This window comes from Vulpes vulpes, chromosome 14 (assembly GCF_048418805.1).
Source record: "Vulpes vulpes isolate BD-2025 chromosome 14, VulVul3, whole genome shotgun sequence".
Lineage (NCBI taxonomy): Eukaryota > Metazoa > Chordata > Mammalia > Carnivora > Canidae > Vulpes > Vulpes vulpes.
The window spans coordinates 24,765,225-24,782,660 of NC_132793.1; the positions used below are offsets into that span (position 1 = coordinate 24,765,225).

The 17,436-nt window shown below is 52.9% G+C and overlaps 1 protein-coding gene across 1 annotated transcript; it reads left to right on the forward strand.

Moving 5' to 3' along the window:
• The first annotated feature begins 6,811 nt into the window (after window positions 1-6,811).
• E2F1 (E2F transcription factor 1) lies at window positions 6,812-16,421 on the forward strand. The gene is made up of 7 exons (XM_072736097.1): window positions 6,812-7,184; window positions 12,181-12,271; window positions 12,652-12,871; window positions 13,878-14,030; window positions 14,544-14,658; window positions 14,753-14,975; window positions 15,107-16,421. The coding sequence occupies exons 1-7, from the start codon at window positions 6,924-6,926 to the stop codon at window positions 15,352-15,354; spliced, it is 1,311 nt and encodes a 436-aa protein (XP_072592198.1). The 5' UTR covers window positions 6,812-6,923; the 3' UTR covers window positions 15,355-16,421.
• Window positions 16,422-17,436: the final 1,015 nt, after the last annotated feature.

A 17,436-nucleotide genomic window follows, 5' to 3' on the forward strand; every position in this document is an offset into this window, starting at 1 on the left:
CGGCTTCCAGCAGGGATTTTTTTTTTTTTTTTAACAACAACAACAAAAAAATCCATGGCTCCTCCTCTCTGAATATCTTAATATATTATAAAAAGCCTTTCTCTTCCTATCCTGAACCCTCTGTCCTCCTCTCCCTAACTGCATTTGCCATGTGCCTGTCAACCCCGGGACCAAATGCAGGTCAGCAGGTGTCAGGGAGAAAACGAGAAAAAGGAAGAAAAAGCTGCCATGGCCAACCTCGAATGTGCTGGTGATGCTGAAGATCATGAGAATAATCTGAAGGCTTGTGACATAGCAGGCACCATGCCCAGTGCATTTTGTACACTAGGTCTCATTACCTCTAAGGCACCATCAAAGATGAGCTACAACATTATTTTGAGCCCCTAAGAAAGAAAAGAGCTACCAACTACATTTAAGACATGCCATAGTCTGATGCACCTCAATTTCAGAGATATTAAAATAGGGGGGGGATGGTCTTAGAATCTATGGAATATGGGGTCACTTAATCTACACACTTCATTGCTCTCTGAACATATTTTTCTCCATATCTTTGTGTCTACCTGTGCCCAGGGGATGGGGGACAGAGCAAGGATTGCTTCATGAAAATTCATCTTTTCTGCAGCCTCTCGAACAGTTTTCCTTGCTTCCTCACCACCTGGAGAGGAGATGTGAGCAAGCTGCTTCAGTAACTTCTCTTTGATTCCTAATAGCAGCGGACATTTACTGAGCGCTCTCTCTGCACCAGGCACTGTTCTAAGCACTTCATGTCCCCACAACCCTATCCGGTAAACATTATTGTTATCATTTTCCCTTTATAGCTGAAACAGAGTCCCTCTGCTCTAAGGGTCCCTTACTGACTCTGGGGCCCTAGTCTGGGTAAGCACAGCTACTATGTCTGTTTTTCCTCCTTTCCTTGGAAAAGCAGAATCCCATCTCAGAGGTTGGGGTGATGCAGAGAATGGAAGTGGCACCAGGTGAGCCTTGGTGAAAAGAGAGGTCCCCAGAGCATGAGTTCAGTGAGTAACGGGGTTTTGGGGGAAGGAGGACGGCTTATCGACCTGAGACCACTTACACTAGACTGGACCCTCTGGCCCATACCCTACTGAACATATGGACTGATTGGTAGCCAAGGACTTAGCCAAGGCCACACAGGCAGCTGTTGGCTGGCACCATGCCCCATGTCTCCCATGGCACTACGAATGCCCACTTTTCCTCCTTTTCCATGCCCACGTCTTCTCTTTAGTTACCTGCAACGCAGAGGAGCTGTGAAGGTGCTGGTTAGTTCTTCGGCCCTAAGAATATTGCCGGTAGTAACCATTTGTGGGGCGCTTACCCCTGGCCAGGCACAGGCGTTGGGGATTGCAAATTCAGGTGCCTGGAATGGCAGGGCAAGCAAGGTCACTGAGTGAGGCGAGCCAGGCAGGGCCTCTGGTGGCCTAGAGGGTCAAGACTCTGGCTAAAGGGGGCACAGCAACCGCTCAACGCTCTGACGGCCTGGCTAGTACTGCCAGATATTCCTGTCTTAAAGGAAAGTTGGATATTTGAATTTTGATACAGCATTTCACAATTTAAGAAAATTTGAAACTAATTCACAATTCAGAAAAAAAAAAAACAAAACACACACACACACACACACACACAAAAGCCAAACTCTGCAGACAAATTAAATGATACCTGTGGGACAGTTTGCAAATCTGCTTGTTTTCTCATTTAACCCTGACATGCTTCCTGTAAGGAGGCTTTGCCCCTTGTTCTACAGATGGGGCAAGCAAAGCTCTTGGAGAGCGTAAATCACCTACTAGAGGTCATCCAGCCACGCCATGTGGTTGGGGTCAGCCTCACTCCTAAGGCTCGCTCCTATGCTTGATGGCCTCTCAGATGGGGAAGAGCCCTGTGTTCAGGCGCAGCCAGAACTGGCACAGGGACAGAACATCTCCAGGGACAGCAAACCGTCAGTCAGGGAATTCAGTGTAGCAACGAGGGATCATTCGAGACAAATGTGATTTTGCAGACATAAAACTCCCCACCTCCCTCTGCCAGAACTCAACAATGGATGTCTCTGTGCCCCTTAATAAAATTAAGTCACCACAGAATCATCTCTCCCAATTATGCAGTCTTTATAATGATGGGATGTTCATGTTTGGAGATTTAAAAAAATTTTTTTTATTTTTACTTTTTTAAATTAATTTTTTAAAATACTTTTTTAAAAGATTTTTTTTAAAGATTTATTTTTATTTATTTATGATAGACACAAAGAGAGAGAGAGAGAGAGAGGCAGAGACACAGGCAGAGGGAAGAAGCAGGCTCCATGCCGGGAGCCGCGGGACTTGATCCCGGGACTCCAGGATCGCGCCCTGGGCCAAAGGCAGGTGTGAAACCGCTGAGCCACCCAGGGATCCCCTACAAAAAGATTTTATTTATTTATTCATGAGAGACACACACAGAGAGAAGCAGAGACACAGGCAGAGGGAGAAGCAGGCTCCATGCAGGGAGCCCGATGTGGGACTCCATCCCAGGACTCCAGGATCATGCCCTGGGCCGAAGGAAGGTGCTAAACCGCTGCGCCACCCAGGCATCCCAAAAAATTTTTTTTGAAAAACGTAAGAATGTGCGTTTAGATGAGGTGATGTATGTGGAATAAATAAGCTGGAATTATTTGTGTTGTTTGTCAAACTTCTTAATGAGCATATTGTGCAGGTTCATGGAAATAATTCTGACTCTCCCACTGGACTGTGAGCTCCAGGTATCAGAGATGGGTGTGTTTTGCTTCCAGCCGTCTCCCCAACACCTAGCACAATGTCTGACACCATTGCTCAGTAAATATCTGTGGATTGAATGAGGTTTAAGAAATGAGGGGATTGGGCAGCCCGGGTGGCTCTGTGGTTGAGCATCTGCCTTCAGCCCAGGGCGTGATCCTGGAGACCCGGGATCGAGTCCTGCATGGGGCTCCCTGCATGGAGCCTGCTTCTCCCTCTGCCTGTGTCTCTGTATCTAATAAATAAATAAAATCTTAAAAAAAAAAAAAAAAAAAAGAAATGAATTGACTGGGACACCTGGGTGGCTTTGGATCAGGGCGTAATCCTGGAGTCCCAGGATCAAGTTCCACATCAGGCTCCCTGCATGGAGCCTGCTTCTCCCTTTGCCTATGTTTCTGCCTCTCTCTCTCTCTCTCTCTCTGTGTGTGTGTGTGAATAAATAAATAACCTTAAAAAAAAAAAAGAATTGACTTGTCCACGGTCACACAGACCAAGGTTTCCATTTATATCCACTTGATTTAGGAGCTCTTCCTGTCACTTCTACACAATCCTGCCTCTTGGAAAAATTCAAGGGAAAGATGTCTCTATACTGAGGACGATGGGTCCAGGAGCTTCCACCCCTTTGGACTCCTCTAGAGTTAGATGTTTGTGGAAATGGTGATGGGGTGAACACTTGCTAATTAAGCCACTATCCACCATAATATCCTTTGGAAACCACACATTATAATCTTGACAGCCCAGCCATGAGCCTGGCTCTTGGGGTATTCACAGGGAGTGATGAGGTATGAAGGGCAGGACCTAGGGTTTGACAGTGCAACAGGCTAAGTTCCCATCTCATTTCTGCTCTCTGACCTTGAGCTGTGAGTGCCCCTCTCTGAACCTCCTTCTTCCTGCACTGGGTGGATAAACAAGCTTCACTTAGGGGATTATTGGTTGAAAGGAGATCATCACTGGAAGTGGCTGCCCAGTAATTGTGGATTTTCTGGAAGCCTACCAGCCTAAAGAGAACTGTTGATGTTGAGAATAGCCTTATCAGTATCTCCCAGGCTTGAGGCCAAGGGGCCCCATCTTTCAGGCTTTTGCTGCTTCAAGTGGGTATTAATAGATACAGAAGCCCCTTATCTCTTTCTTGATTTCACACTGGGAATTCTGGTCTTCGCTCCTTTCTGCTGCAGTAGGACTAGAAGGATTGTGGGAAAAAGGGCACCTGTGGGAGCCTGGGTACTTGAACACTTTGTGGAGGGCAGGGCTTTGGTAAACCCCTGGCTTGGACCTCACCAAGCATGAATAATAGCCTTTTCACCTGCTAGGTAAGCTCATGGCCTTTGGGCCTCAGCTTCCTCATCATGAAATGGGGCAATAACAGCAATGTTCCTTCTCCAGCAACCAGTACAGGGCTTGGCAGAAGACAGGTGCTCAATAACCGTTTGGTGAATGACTAGTGGGTATGAGAGTGCTTTACAAAGCAAATACTACCGTTATTAAGACCCTTTGGGAAGTTACAGAGAAAGGAAACTCCATCTGGAAGGGGAATGTTGCTGGCTTCTCTTACTCTCTGTTAGAGTCTGGCTTTGTTATTTCAAATGAGATCTACCATTCCAATAATGGTGGCTTCTCTAGGGAGAAGGGGGCAGGTTGATCCCATGGCTGGGAATCCAGTGTAGGCCAGATTCTATCCCTGGATGACCCCACAAGTCCCTACTCCTGAATGAGTCTCAATTTTCCCATCTCTACAGCAAGAAGCAGACACAGTCTCTATGGTCCCTTCTAGTGCTGACACAGTCTAGGATTTACAACAAAGTCTTTCTTTCTCCTTCCCTTCCTTCCCTTCCTTTCTTCCTTTCTTTCCTTTTTTAGAGAGTGTGAGTGGGGCAGGGAGGGGCAGAGGGAGAAGGGGAGAGAGAATACCAAACAGGCTCCACACCTAGTGCAGAGCCCAACACAGGGCTCCATCTCACAATGCTGAGATCATGACCTGAACCACAAGCAAGAGTCAGATGCTTAACTAACTGAGCCATCTAGGCAGCCCCCTACAATGAGTTATTTCAAAAACTGCTTAGGAAACTCCTGCTGCTTTCCTAAACCACCTCATTATAGAACTTTCAGTAGATTCCTTATGTTTTTTATCCTTATGGCAACTCAGGAAGAGGCCAGGACAATGTGCCCATTTTACAGATGAGGAAACTGGAGCTGAGAATTGTCCTCAAGGGGCTGATAATTCTTTTTTTTTTTTTTTTTTTTAAGATTTTATTTATTTATTCATGAGAGACACAGAGAGATAGAGGCAGAGACACAGGCAGAGGAAGAAGCAGGCTCCATGCAGAGAGCCCGCCGGACCTGGGACTCGATTCCGGGTCTCCAGGATCACACCCTGAGCTGAAGGTGGCGCTAAACCACTGAGCCACCAGGGCTGCCTAAGGGGCTGATAATTCAAGGCTGCACCACACATTTTGGTTATATTGATATACTATTTGTCCTTAAATGTGAACCTGCATTAAAATCACCTGGCATGGGGTGGGGGGGATAGGTAGGGGATTGCTGGTGAAAATACAGATTCCTGGGCACTTACAGATTCTAAATTGGTAAGGCAGGGATTGGCCCAAAGTTAACAAGTACTCAGGTGATTCTGAAGTCAAGTGCCGAAGGACGAAGGACTCCTTTCGGAGAGCTGAGTCTCCTTGCTGCACTCTGGGTAGCCTCAAGCAACAGCCTGTTCCATTCCTAACCTTTCTCAGCACCTGCTTTGGGTCTTACCATTGTTGAGAGGAGGCCCTGTTGGAGCTCCCAGTCTAGTAGGAGAGGCAGATGGAGAAACTGAGTGTGTGGTCAGTGTTGGAACAGAGGCAGCACTGGGCAATGGAAGTGAGTAATTAGGACTCTGGAGGGCTCTCTGGAGGAAGTCATGTATATTCTGGGCTTAGGGATTTGATCCTCGTTTGTGTATTAGCTCCGCCCCCCCCCCCCCCCCCCCGCCGTGGGTCATCTCCACCAGATGGCAGGCAAGTTCATAGAAATGATCAAGTCTCAGTCTCTGCCCTCAAAGCTGGCACAAAGCCTGGCACAGAGGAGAGGACAATATTGGTCAAATCAGCTGACCTGAGCAATGAGAAATGGCTGATGGAGAGGTCCCAGGGCCTCCGGATTAACTGCATTTTCATGCTCAGCACCCTTACCTCCTCCCTTTGTGAACTGTAACGTGGAGTTAATGGTGGAAATTCCTCCTCATATTCCAAGCATTCGTTACTTCTATTCCTCTCCTTCTCTTTTCACAAGACCGAGCTCTTCAAGGTCTGAACTAAGAATGGGGCACAGAGCAGGCTCTCAAAAACGTTTGTTGAATAAATGGGTGAATAAATGAGTTCAAGCAGAAGCTGTGCATCGGCTATTGAAGAGATTCCAGCTAAAAGGGGGCTTACAGGAAAGCCCCAAGCTGTATTGGGCCAGATGTCCCTCCTCATTTTCTAACAGCCCGCTTCTGCTGGGGCTCCGGGTGAGAGGGACAGGGCAGGTGCAGGATTTGAAAGTAAATGGTATAGATGGGGCAAGTTGAGGATGGGAGCGGCAGCTGGGGCTTTGGAGACAGGCCTGACCATAGAAAAGAGGAAGGGCAGTTTCTAAGTGATTCAGACTAAGGTTGTTGGGGCTACAGGTGGCGGAGTCTAGGGGGTCACGGGAGGTCCGAATACGGTGTGAAGCGCAGGACGGACACTGTCCTAAAGGGCTCCACATACAGGGACCCGGGGTCTGCGGTGCGTCGGGGTGCGAGCCGCGCCACCACGCCTGGGGTAGGGACAGTCCCGGCTGGGGGCGGGGAGTGCGAGAGCTCCTGGCACCGCCCCGACAAAGCCTGCGCGCGCCCGGTCCCGCGATTGGCCGCGCCTCCTCGCGCCGACGCCCCGTCCCGCCCACCGCCGCCGGTCCGGCACGCTGCAGCCAATGGACCCCGTCGCCGTCGCCTACGTCACGGGCCCGACAGCCAATGGTAAGAGCGCTCGGCGGCTCGTGGCTCTTTCGCGGCAAAAAGGATTTGGCGCGTAAAAGTGGCCGGGACTTTGCAGGCAGCGGCGGCCGGGGGCGGAGCGGGATCGAGCCCTCGCCGCGGCCTGCCGCCATGGGCCCGCGCCGCCGCCGCCGCCTGCCACCCGGGCCGCGCGGGCCGTGAGCGCCATGGCCGTGGCCGGGGCCCCCGCAGGCGGCCCATGCGCGCCGGCGCTGGAGGCCCTGCTCGGGGCCGGCGCGCTGCGGCTGCTCGACTCCTCGCAGATCGTCATCATCTCCACGGCGCAGGACGCCAGCGCCCCGCCGGCCCCCGCCGGCCCGGCCGCGCCGGCCGCTGGCCCCCGCGACCCCGACCTGCTGCTCTTCGCCACGCCGCAGGCGCCCCGGCCCACACCCAGCGCGCCGCGCCCTGCGCTCGGCCGCCCGCCGGTACGGACACCAGGGACACAGGGCCGAGTGCACGTCTGGACCCCCGTGCAGACCCGGTCGGGGCGCGGTTTTTGGCCCGGAGGCAACGGGGGCGGGGGGAGGGGGTGGGCCGAGGCTCCCGGGCTGGGCGGGGTCGAGCCTGGGTTGGGCCTCCGGGCCCCGCCCCGGGATGCGGGGTGACCTCGGGCCAGTCGCTGTTTGCTCCTCTGCTCTGGGCCTCGGCTTTCCCGGAGCCGCTCGAGGGTCAGACTCAGTGGTAATAATAGCCCACGTGTATTCAGCTGGTGTTGCCTGCATGCCAGGTCTCTGGCGAACTTCGAGCCAGAACTCACAACCATGCTGTGAGCTCAGTGTTGTCACTGTGCCCATCTGAACGGAGGCCCGGGGAGGGGAAGTGACTTGCCCCCGGTCATACGGCTGCAAGTGGTGGGGCTGGGATTTGAACTGAGGCCTGCTGGCTCCAGACCAGAACTCGTGGCAGGGTAGTGGACATGGCCCCTTGAGGAGGTCGAGGGGGCTATCCTGGGGCCAGACTGCTGAAAGAGTCATTGAGGAGACCCTCCTTCCTGCCTAGATGCTCCACTGCCAGGTGCAGGCCTGGGCCTCTGGGCCTCTGGGGACAGGCCTCCTGACTGGGAGGCCTTCTCTGCAGGGGCGGGGTGGCTGGGCCAGCTGCTGATCCCCTCCCTCTGCCTGTCCTTCCATCTGCCACCCTCCACCCTCACAGGCCCTGGTTGCCATGGAGCCTCATTAATCAGGCAGGCAGACCCCTAGGCCCCCAGGGAAGTAATGGGTGGGCTGGGCCTCTGGGAGCTGGAGTGGAGGCCCCCAGTGCCAGGAGAGAGTAAATATTCCAGGGAGATGCCTTGATAAAGTGCTCCCTGAGCAGCAAGAGGCTCAGGAGCAATTTGGACTGGGGGGCCCAGAAAAGATTGCTTAATTACTGGAGAGCGGGGCCTAGAGGCCTGGAGCTTGGACCTGTGAGCTGCAGGACTGGGCATGGAGACCAGCTTGACTGTCAGGGCCTGTGGGTGAAGGTGGGGCATGGAAGGCTGCTGGCAGGGGGCAGGGGCCAGGCCAGCCAGGCAGGAGGGGGTCTCAGCAGGGGGCCTGGAGCAAGTAGGAGGGGTGAAGCAGAGCCCCAGGAAGGAGGTGGAAGCTATCCAACTGCTTATGGGGGCCTGGGTGGCAGCTGGTCCCTGAGGCATCCCGGCAAGTCTCCCCTAACTCTCTTGGCCCCTCGCCCAGCCTAGCCTTGCCTTCCTTCCGGAATCACCAAGACGCTAATAATAATAACAATAGGAGCCACCATTGTTTTGAGACTGTTTTATATGTCAGGCTGTGTGCCAAGAACTTCACCCAGTTAACTCTCTCAACAACCATCCCCTTTTACAGATAGGGAAGCTGAGACCTAGAGATGATAGGTCATTCAGCTAGTGGAATGGTGGGACCAGTCCAGACTTTCTGAGCTGTTAACTAGTTTGCCACTGGGATGCCTTGCCTCCTAGAAATGTTAATAATACAGGTTGAAGGAAGTTAGGAACCCTTCTGATGGGTAAAGGGAGGAGGATTGTACTAAGGGTGGGTCACCTCTATCCCAGGGGCCTTTTTTCTCTGCAGGTGCCAGCCTGGGGCTTGGACCTGAAAACTGCATTTAGTTGACTGACAAGTACTTAGCCGACCTGGGGCTATAGAAGCTGAGCTCCAGGCCCTGAGGGCTGCCAGAGACCGGGCTGAGGAAATGTACTCCACCCCACCCCCAGCAGTGTCAGGGGCAGCCTTGTGGGCCTGAGCATTCCATCCATTCTACTGTTGAGTTAGTGAACTGCCCAAAAGGTACTAGACAATGGGCAAAGAAGGAGCCTCTGCCCTCACAGCACTGAAGCACTAGTATCCATTTTCTGCCGGTGGGTGGGGGTAAGGGCTGGTACCGTCCCAGAGCTGAAGTCCAGAAACACCCCCTCCAAGACTCTCCACTCTTGTACCTCTGGTCAGTCACTGGCCGATTGAGCTGTGGCCTCTGCCCTCTGCACTGACATTTGTGTGAGGCAGTCTTTGAAACAAGCTACGGGTTCAGCTTCTGCATCAGTGAGCATTCATTGAGCACCTCTAGCATGCAAGACTCTACAACTCAGCCATTCCTCCTGGCACTTCCTGTCCACCTCTATCCTGTTGTCATAGCTGTTAGAAAGCAAATTAAAACATTTACTATAGAAAAAGTTAAGAGGCTAAAAAGTTGAAGGATGCCAACACCATTTTTCCTCCTGTTTTCTTTTCCTAAGCCTGTTTTTTTTTTAAAAGATGGTTGTGACAGCTTTCTTTTCCCCTTAAATTTTAAAAATTGTAGTTTTTCCTTTATTTCTATGTTCAAACAGTGGATCATCCCCATTTTATAGATATAGTAACAGTCCCCCCATGGTTGTCCTCCACCCACATACCATACAGAGGTTACCCCTAGAATGGATTCTAGAATATTAGGCACTGAACCAGAGAAAAATGTTTCATGTTTTTAATCCAAAAAGGGATCATATAAATGCATTGCCCTCTGATGATATTTTTCTTGTCCTTATGTCTTTGAGAGGATTCTGTGTCACCCTTCATTAGTCCTTGACAGCTATGTGGTATTCCAGGGACTGGATGAGCCACACTTTTTGTGGCTCCCCTTCCATAGATGTTGGAGATGTCCACATTTTTTCACCACAATGTTCTGTGTGTCTTCACCTCTGCCTTTTTAGGTTCCTGTGCCAAGCTCTCTAGAGTGTGGTGGCTGAAATGGAGACCTGCTTGAGCCCTTGCTTTAGGGTGTGGCATTGACCTGTCATCACGGTGGGCATGGGCCTGAGGAGCAGGGAGATGAGGGGTGCAATTGGCAGGAGGATGCTAGGTTCAGGCCTGAGGGGCAAGGCCGGAGAGGAGACACACATGGCTTTTGGGGGCTGGTCTCTGGACGAAGCTGCAGGGAAGCAGGACACGTGGTAGGTAGGAATATGGGCTCTGGGTCAGCCCATTAGGGCTCACATCCTGGCCTTTCTCTCATTGTCAGGCCTCTTGGGAAGTGGAGGTCATCTTGGCATCTGTTGCAAGGTCTGGGCAGAGGGTTTGATGACTGGATGCAGGTAAAGCCATTATTTAGCAGGGCTCAGTACACAAGAGACACTCGACATGTGTGAGCACTTCTATCCCTGGGGCACCTGAGGGCATCCATGAGTGTGCGGTGAGAGCGAGGGCTCGTTGGCACGTGCAGAGGTTCACACAGCAGACGGGAGTTAACACCAGGCCCTGCGAACAGTGATGATTCCATAATTCCGGCCCAGCGCCCGCCTTGGGGCACTGCCTCCTGGGTGAGACAAATACATTTCCAGAAATTGGTTGCAAGAGATAATGTGGGGAAAGGTCAGGTTTGAGGCATTTTGGCCTGGTCTCTTGCAGAATCAGAAGACCTAAGTAAGGAGTAAGGTGCCTTCCCGCAGAGTTGGTGTTGAAGGCAGGTGGGGGCATTCATGGGAGGGAAACGGCTCAGGCTAACACTTGGAGGCACAAGTTTGTGAGAAAACACGTCTGAGCAGAAGTTTACATGGAGAAGTGGCAGAGGAGGGCACTAGGGTGGAGAAGGATAGGTGGAGGCAGGGAGTTGGCTGAGTGGTCCAAATGGGAGGAGATAGTGGCTATGGTGAGAGGTTTCTCAAAGGCTACCAGATGGCTGCCCAGTGAGGGTCTAGCTTGGGACACCCCATGGGTAGGGGAGGACTGGGGTGGGTCAGGATGGGCCTGAGATGCCTGAGACACTTCTGGGGCAATCTCCATCCTCCCGTGTGTGTGACTAAGTCAGAGGGTGTTCTGGACAGGAATCCTGGCTTGGCTGCTTCCTGGCTGTCTGACTTGGGCCTCTCTGGGCTTCAGTTACTTTATCCATAAAGTGGAGCCATTATTGTGCTGCTAGTCCATAGGACGGAATGAACTAACGTGCAAAACGTGGTGAGTACTAGCTGCCACCATGTTCACAGAATCCAGAGAGAGACGGTAACTTGCCCAAGGGACCTGTATCCTAATGGCTTAAAACAACAAGTCCTTAATACAACACTGTGTGTTAATATACTGGCATTGAAATTAAAAACAATAAAAAAAGGGTAGCCCCCGTGGCGTCAGCGGTTTAGCGCAGCCTGCAGCCCAGGGTGGGATCCTGGAGACCTGGGATTGAGTCCCACATCGGGCTCCCTGCATGGAGCCTGCTTCTTCCTCTGCCTGTGTCTCTGCCTCTCTCTCGCTCTGTATCTCTCATGAGTAAATAAAATAAAATCTTAAAAAAAAAAACCAATAAAAAAAAAACCAGTAACAAACAATTATTATCACACAGATTTTGGTGGGGCAGGAATTCAGAGGAGACTGAAGCTCAGTGCTTCTGGCGCAGGATCTCTGCTGAGATTGTAAGCCAAAATGTTGGGCGAGGCTGCAGTCATCAGAAGGCGTGACCAGGGTTGAAGGACTTGTTTCTAAGACTGATGTTGCTACTGGACAAGGCCTCAATGCCTTGCCAGAGTGAGTGGTCCATTATAGAAAACAAGGAGGAAGCTCCAGTGCAGCTCTGACCCAGTCTGAGAAGTGACTTGTCATCACTTCCATCCCACTGCTCTTAAGAAGCAAGTTATCAGATCTGGTCCATATTTAAGGGGAGGAGAATTAGGCTCTATTTTTTTGTTTTGTTTTGTTTTTTGAAAGGGAGAGTATCAAATTTGCAGACAGATTTTAAAACTGCCATAGGCACCCAGGGAAATACTGATGGAGCTAGAACTTAAACTCAGGTCTTCTGTGCCCCATGGTTGACTGATCTGTCCTGTGCGGTAGGACTGTGTCCCCTGGGATCTCCCCCTCCCTCATACACTTAGGCGACATGATAGAGAAAATGGGGCAGGGGTGGCCCAGGAGCACCAAGCCCTGAGCCCAGTCTTTGTGGCCTTGCTCCTGGTTATTAGGCATCATCCCATTGTTTCTGCCACAGGTAAAGCGGAGGTTGGACCTGGAAACTGACCATCAGTACCTGGCTGAGAGCAGTGGGCCAGCCCGGGGCAGAGGCCGCCACCCAGGAAAAGGTACCCACAGAGCTGGGGCTGGGGCAGGCCCCCTGACCGGGCCCAAGTTGGGGGTGTGGACAAACATGCTTGCAGAGTAAACTCTGATCTGTCAGGCCTGGACTGGAGCCAGGCCTCTGGGGGCCCTGAGGGGCAGCTGGAGTGGCTGCCTGGCATGGCTTCCCCAGGCCCTGGGGGGTGGGGAGTTCCCCAGCCAGAAGAGGAACATCTCGTGGTTGGCAGGCAGCAGCCCCAGGCCCTCCCGGTTGGCTTCGCCAAGGGGAAGGAGCCATCTGCCCATCCCACTCCCATCTTTTGGCCCTGTCCTGCACTGCCAGGAAGGCTAGCCCACCTAGGTGTGGGGGTGGTACTGAGGGAGCCCTCCTTGCCTGGACCCCTAGGTGTGAAATCCCCAGGGGAGAAGTCACGCTATGAGACCTCACTGAATCTGACCACAAAACGCTTCCTGGAGCTGCTGAGCCGCTCGGCTGATGGCGTTGTTGATCTGAACTGGGCGGCTGAGGTGTTGAAGGTGCAGAAACGGCGCATCTATGACATCACCAACGTCCTCGAGGGCATCCAGCTCATTGCCAAGAAGTCTAAGAACCACATCCAGTGGCTGTAGGTACCAGCCCTTCAGGAGGGCAGGCGGAGGCTAAGGCCTGGGGCCAGGCCAGCGTGGAGGAGCTGATAGCGATCCCCACCATGGCTGTCCGCATCCTCATCGTCTAGCTGGGGAAACTGAGGCTCGGAGGGGGAGGTGGCTTCTCTGAGGAAATTTCCACAGATATCACATACGCAGCTCAATGCACCCTCGTGTATTTCTCTGGGGAGTCACCATCCAGATCAGGATAAAGAACATGTCCAGCACCACAGAAAGTTCCCTGTGCCCTTCCCAGCTGTTGCCCACCCCTCTTACCATTAGATGATGGCTCTTATGCCCTCTGTCACCCTCAGTAGGATTGTTAATTCTTGTTAATTTTTTTGGAAAGACTTTATTTGACAGAGCACAAGCAGGGGGAGCAGCAGGCAGAGGGAGAGGGAGAAGCAGGCTCCCTGCTGAGCAGTGTGTGGGTCTCCATCTCAGGACCCTGGGATCATGATCTGAGCCCAAGGCAGACGCTCAACCGACTGCGTGAGCAGTCCTGGGTGAGCCACCCAGGCACCCCAATCTTGTTAATTCTTGTTTTATTTTTCCCCTCTCACCTCTTTTAGCCATGCCACTGCCCTCTCTGACACATTTTCCTTTTCAGCTTTTGGTACATCATTCCATTCTGCATCCTTTTTTTTTCCCCCTTTTTACTTGACAACACATATTGGAAGTACATCCGTGTCTGTACATCTGATACATTCTCGTCCTTTTATACAAACTTGTAGGATTCCATGGCACACCTGTGCCATCACCCACTTACCCAGCCCTCCGTGAGGGGTCTTTCAGGCCTGACTTCAGACCCTGGCCAGCCTGACTTGGAGGCCCGCTTCAGCCCTCTGCTGTTTCCCAGCCCAGGAGTTAGACCCAGAGAAGGACAAGGGCTTGTGTGTGTCTCACAGAACAGGCAGCAGCAGACTGGGTGCTGAGGGTTAGGGCTGAGCCAAGAACTGCAAACTTTCCCTTTGCCTCCTGCAGAGGCAGCCATGCAGCAGTGGGGATCAGTGGGCGGCTTGAAGGACTGACTCAGGACCTCCGGCAGCTGCAGGAGAGTGAGCGGCAGCTGGACCACCTGATCCATATCTGCACCACACAACTGCGGCTGCTCGCTGAGGACTCCGACAGCCAGCGATATCCTTGGGCTGTCAGCCGGCTGCCATGGAGGACAGGATGGGCGGGTGGGGCCCCATCCAAGTGGGACCAACAAGTCTACTCTAGGCCCTGAATTTGAGGAGGAGGTGGTGCTCTGGCTTTGGTGCCAGTTCTGGGCTGAGCACTTATTCCGTGTTAGGCTGGACAAGTTACATAGCCTCTCCGAGCATCAGCTTTATCTGTAAGAGGGGAAAGTAATCAATCCCCAAACAGCAGAGATTCAAACTAGAAAAGCTAGTACCAGCAATAGCAAACATTTATTTGGTAGTGATTTGGTACATGGCAGTGGCTTCAAGGTTAGAGATCTAAGTTCTTTTTTTTTTTTTTTTTTTTTTGAGATCTAAGTTCTTATTTGTCTTTCATTCATAAAAAATAGAAAACACTTTTTTTAAAAAAAGATTTTATTTTTATGTAATCTCTTATAACTCTCTTATGAACTCTGGGTGGGTGACCCCAGAGGTCAAAGGTCATGTGTTCCTTGACTCTACCAACCCTGGCCTACGTGACCTGCCAGGACCTTCGTAGCATCGCAGACCCTGCAGAGCAGATGGTCATGGTGATCAAGGCCCCTCCTGAGACCCAGCTCCAAGCCATAGACTCCTCAGAGGTGAGACCCAGGACTCCAGACCTGACCAGGACAGGCTGGGCGGGGTTGGTGGTCAGCCGAGCCTCAATTTACCCTGCTTGCTGCCTCCACCCAGACCTTTCAGATCTCCCTTAAGAGCAAACAAGGCCCCATTGACGTTTTCCTGTGCCCTGAGGAGAGTGCAGGCGGGATCAGCCCTGGGAAGACCCCATCCCAGGGGACAGCTTCTGGGGAGGAAGACAGGCCAGTTGACCCTGCCACCACAGTGCCACCACCATCATCTCCCCCCTCATCCCCTGCTTCGGATCCCAGCCAGTCCCTGCTCAGCCTGGAGCAAGGTGGGTGAAGGGAGGGTGGGTGGGGTGGGTCAGGGTCCCTCTCCCTCTCCCAGCTGGGTGGGCCGGCAGGATACCCCCTCTGCCCTCCCTGTGGGCCATCCCCGGCCTGTGATGCTCCCCCATCTCCCCAGAACCTCTGCTTTCCCGGATGGGTGGCCTGCGGGCCCCCGTGGACGAGGACCGCCTGTCCCCGCTGGTGGCGGCCGACTCGCTCCTGGAACATGCGCGGGAGGATTTTTCCGGCCTCCTCCCTGAGGAGTTCATCAGCCTGTCCCCACCCCACGAGGCTCTCGACTACCACTTTGGCCTTGAGGAGGGTGAGGGCATCAGAGACCTCTTCGACTGTGACTTTGGGGACCTTACCCCTCTGGATTTCTGATGGGGCTTAGGGGGACCAGGGCCTCCTGAGATGCCCACCTTGTCTCTGCAGCCCTGGAGCCCCCTACCCCTGGCCGTCCTCCCAGCCCAATTGGAAACATTTAATTTATACCCCTCTCCCCTATCTCCAGAAGCTTTCTTGCTCTGGAGCCTGGCTACTGCCAGGAGGCTAAGCAAGCCAGGAAGGGAAGGATTCTGTTTGTGGTGTGTATGTGCATGCACCCAACACCCAACATGTGTGTTACACGGGGTGAATGGTGTGTGAGCATGTGTGTGTGCATGTACCGGGGAATGAAGGTGAACACATCTGTGCGTGCACTGAAAACACGCCCCAGTGTGTCCACGTGTGTGTGCATGAGTCCATGTGTGCGCGTGGTGGGGGCTCTAACTGCACTTTTGGTCTCCTTGCTCCAGGGGCCCCACGAGGCCCAGGGTGGCCACCTGCCCCCAGAATCCTGTGCGCTGACCAGGCCAGGTGGCGAGGCCTTGGCCTGCTTGTTTGCAGGACAGCGAGAGCACTTCTGTCGTCTTAAAGGTTTTTCTGATCGAAGCTTTAATGGAGCGTTATTTATTTATCGAGGCCTCTTTGGCAAGCCTGGGGCACCAGCAAAGGGTAGGAGGGATGTGGGGCTATTGCCCCAACTCCCTATAGCCCTGAGCAGGGCAGGGGTCCCTGAGCTATTCTTTGCCCTCCTCCGAAGGAGCTGAGGCCTGAGCGGTTTATTTATTGGGAAAGTGAGGGAGGGAGCCAGACGGACGGACCGACTGACTGACAGCCATGGGTGGATCAAGGGGGTGGTCCCTCCCCTGGGGTCAATACAGGGCCCCAACTGCCCCCCAGGATGGATGTGAGATGCGAGAGGTGAGTGGGGGACCTTCACTGACCGGGTGGGTAGGAGGGGTGGCTGAAGGGCTTCCCCTGGCCCAGACTGCGGGGGGGGCCCCTCTGTCCCGCTCGTTGCTCTGCCCCACTCGTTGCTCTGCCCCACCCTCCAATCTGCACTTTGATTTGCCTTCCTAACCGCTCTGTTCCCTCCTGCTTTGGTTTTAATAAATATTTTGATGGTGTTTGGGCTGGGTATTGGGACTGTGCTGGGAGCAAATCCGGGGATGGGAGAGGTCAAAGTTGCTGGGAAAACACCCCTTGTCTGCTTCCCTTCTCCTTGCCCCTGTTTGGTTTCATTCCACTTGAGCCTCACAGCCACAAAGAAAGGTAGGCTTCGTCAACCGTTTTTGTCCTAACTTAAAAACCAATCCAATGGAGTTGTAAGTGAACTCCCCTCCTTTCCCCAGCCCCAGAGAGGCCACTCGGATTGCTGTGTTCCTTCCAGGTGTTTCTGGGCATTTGTAATCTGCAACAAATAATTACAACAGGATGATTCTCTTATCAGGTTCTTTCAGGTTCTGGGGCCACAAGTTCCTCCTGGGGCTTTCAGGGTTGACTGGAGGAGATTTAGGTGAATGAGAAAATCAGAGGGCTTCTTAGAAGAGGTGATGTGTGAGCTGGGAGCTGTAGGAAAGTTAAAGGAGGACAATACGAACACCCCTAGCAGACAAAAGTGGTGTGGGCAAAGGCAGGAGTGAGCAGGGCACCAGTGTGGGGTCCTAAGGGGAGGGCCAGAGTGGAGAGAATTAAGTTTGGGGCTGTGTTCAGGGGACCAGGAGTGACCTCCTGCTGAGGCCCAGCAGTGATCTCCTGTTTCTTATTTTAAACGCTCCCTTTGGCCGTGTTGGAAGATGAATTGAAGAGGGGGCCGGAATGGCAGAGGGGAGGGCAAAGAGCAGTGTTGAGTTTGGAGGGGTCTGGGAGGCAGTCCACACAGACCTGTTTAGCCCCTACGTGAGCTTTCTGTGGGCCAGTTTCTATTGTAAGCCCTCTGCAGTCAGTGGGGTGAGTCCCCGCAATAATCCTTTATGGTCTCTAGGATCGCTCCCATTTTGCAGAAAAGTTCGTCGTCCCTTGCAGGCCTTGCCCCCCGGTGTCCCTCTGTGGCCCGGCGGCTTGCTCCCGGTGGTGCGGGACCTGCCCTGGTGGGCACATGCGGCCCCTCCGCCCTGTTCCCGGCTGTGTAGTACTCCCGGC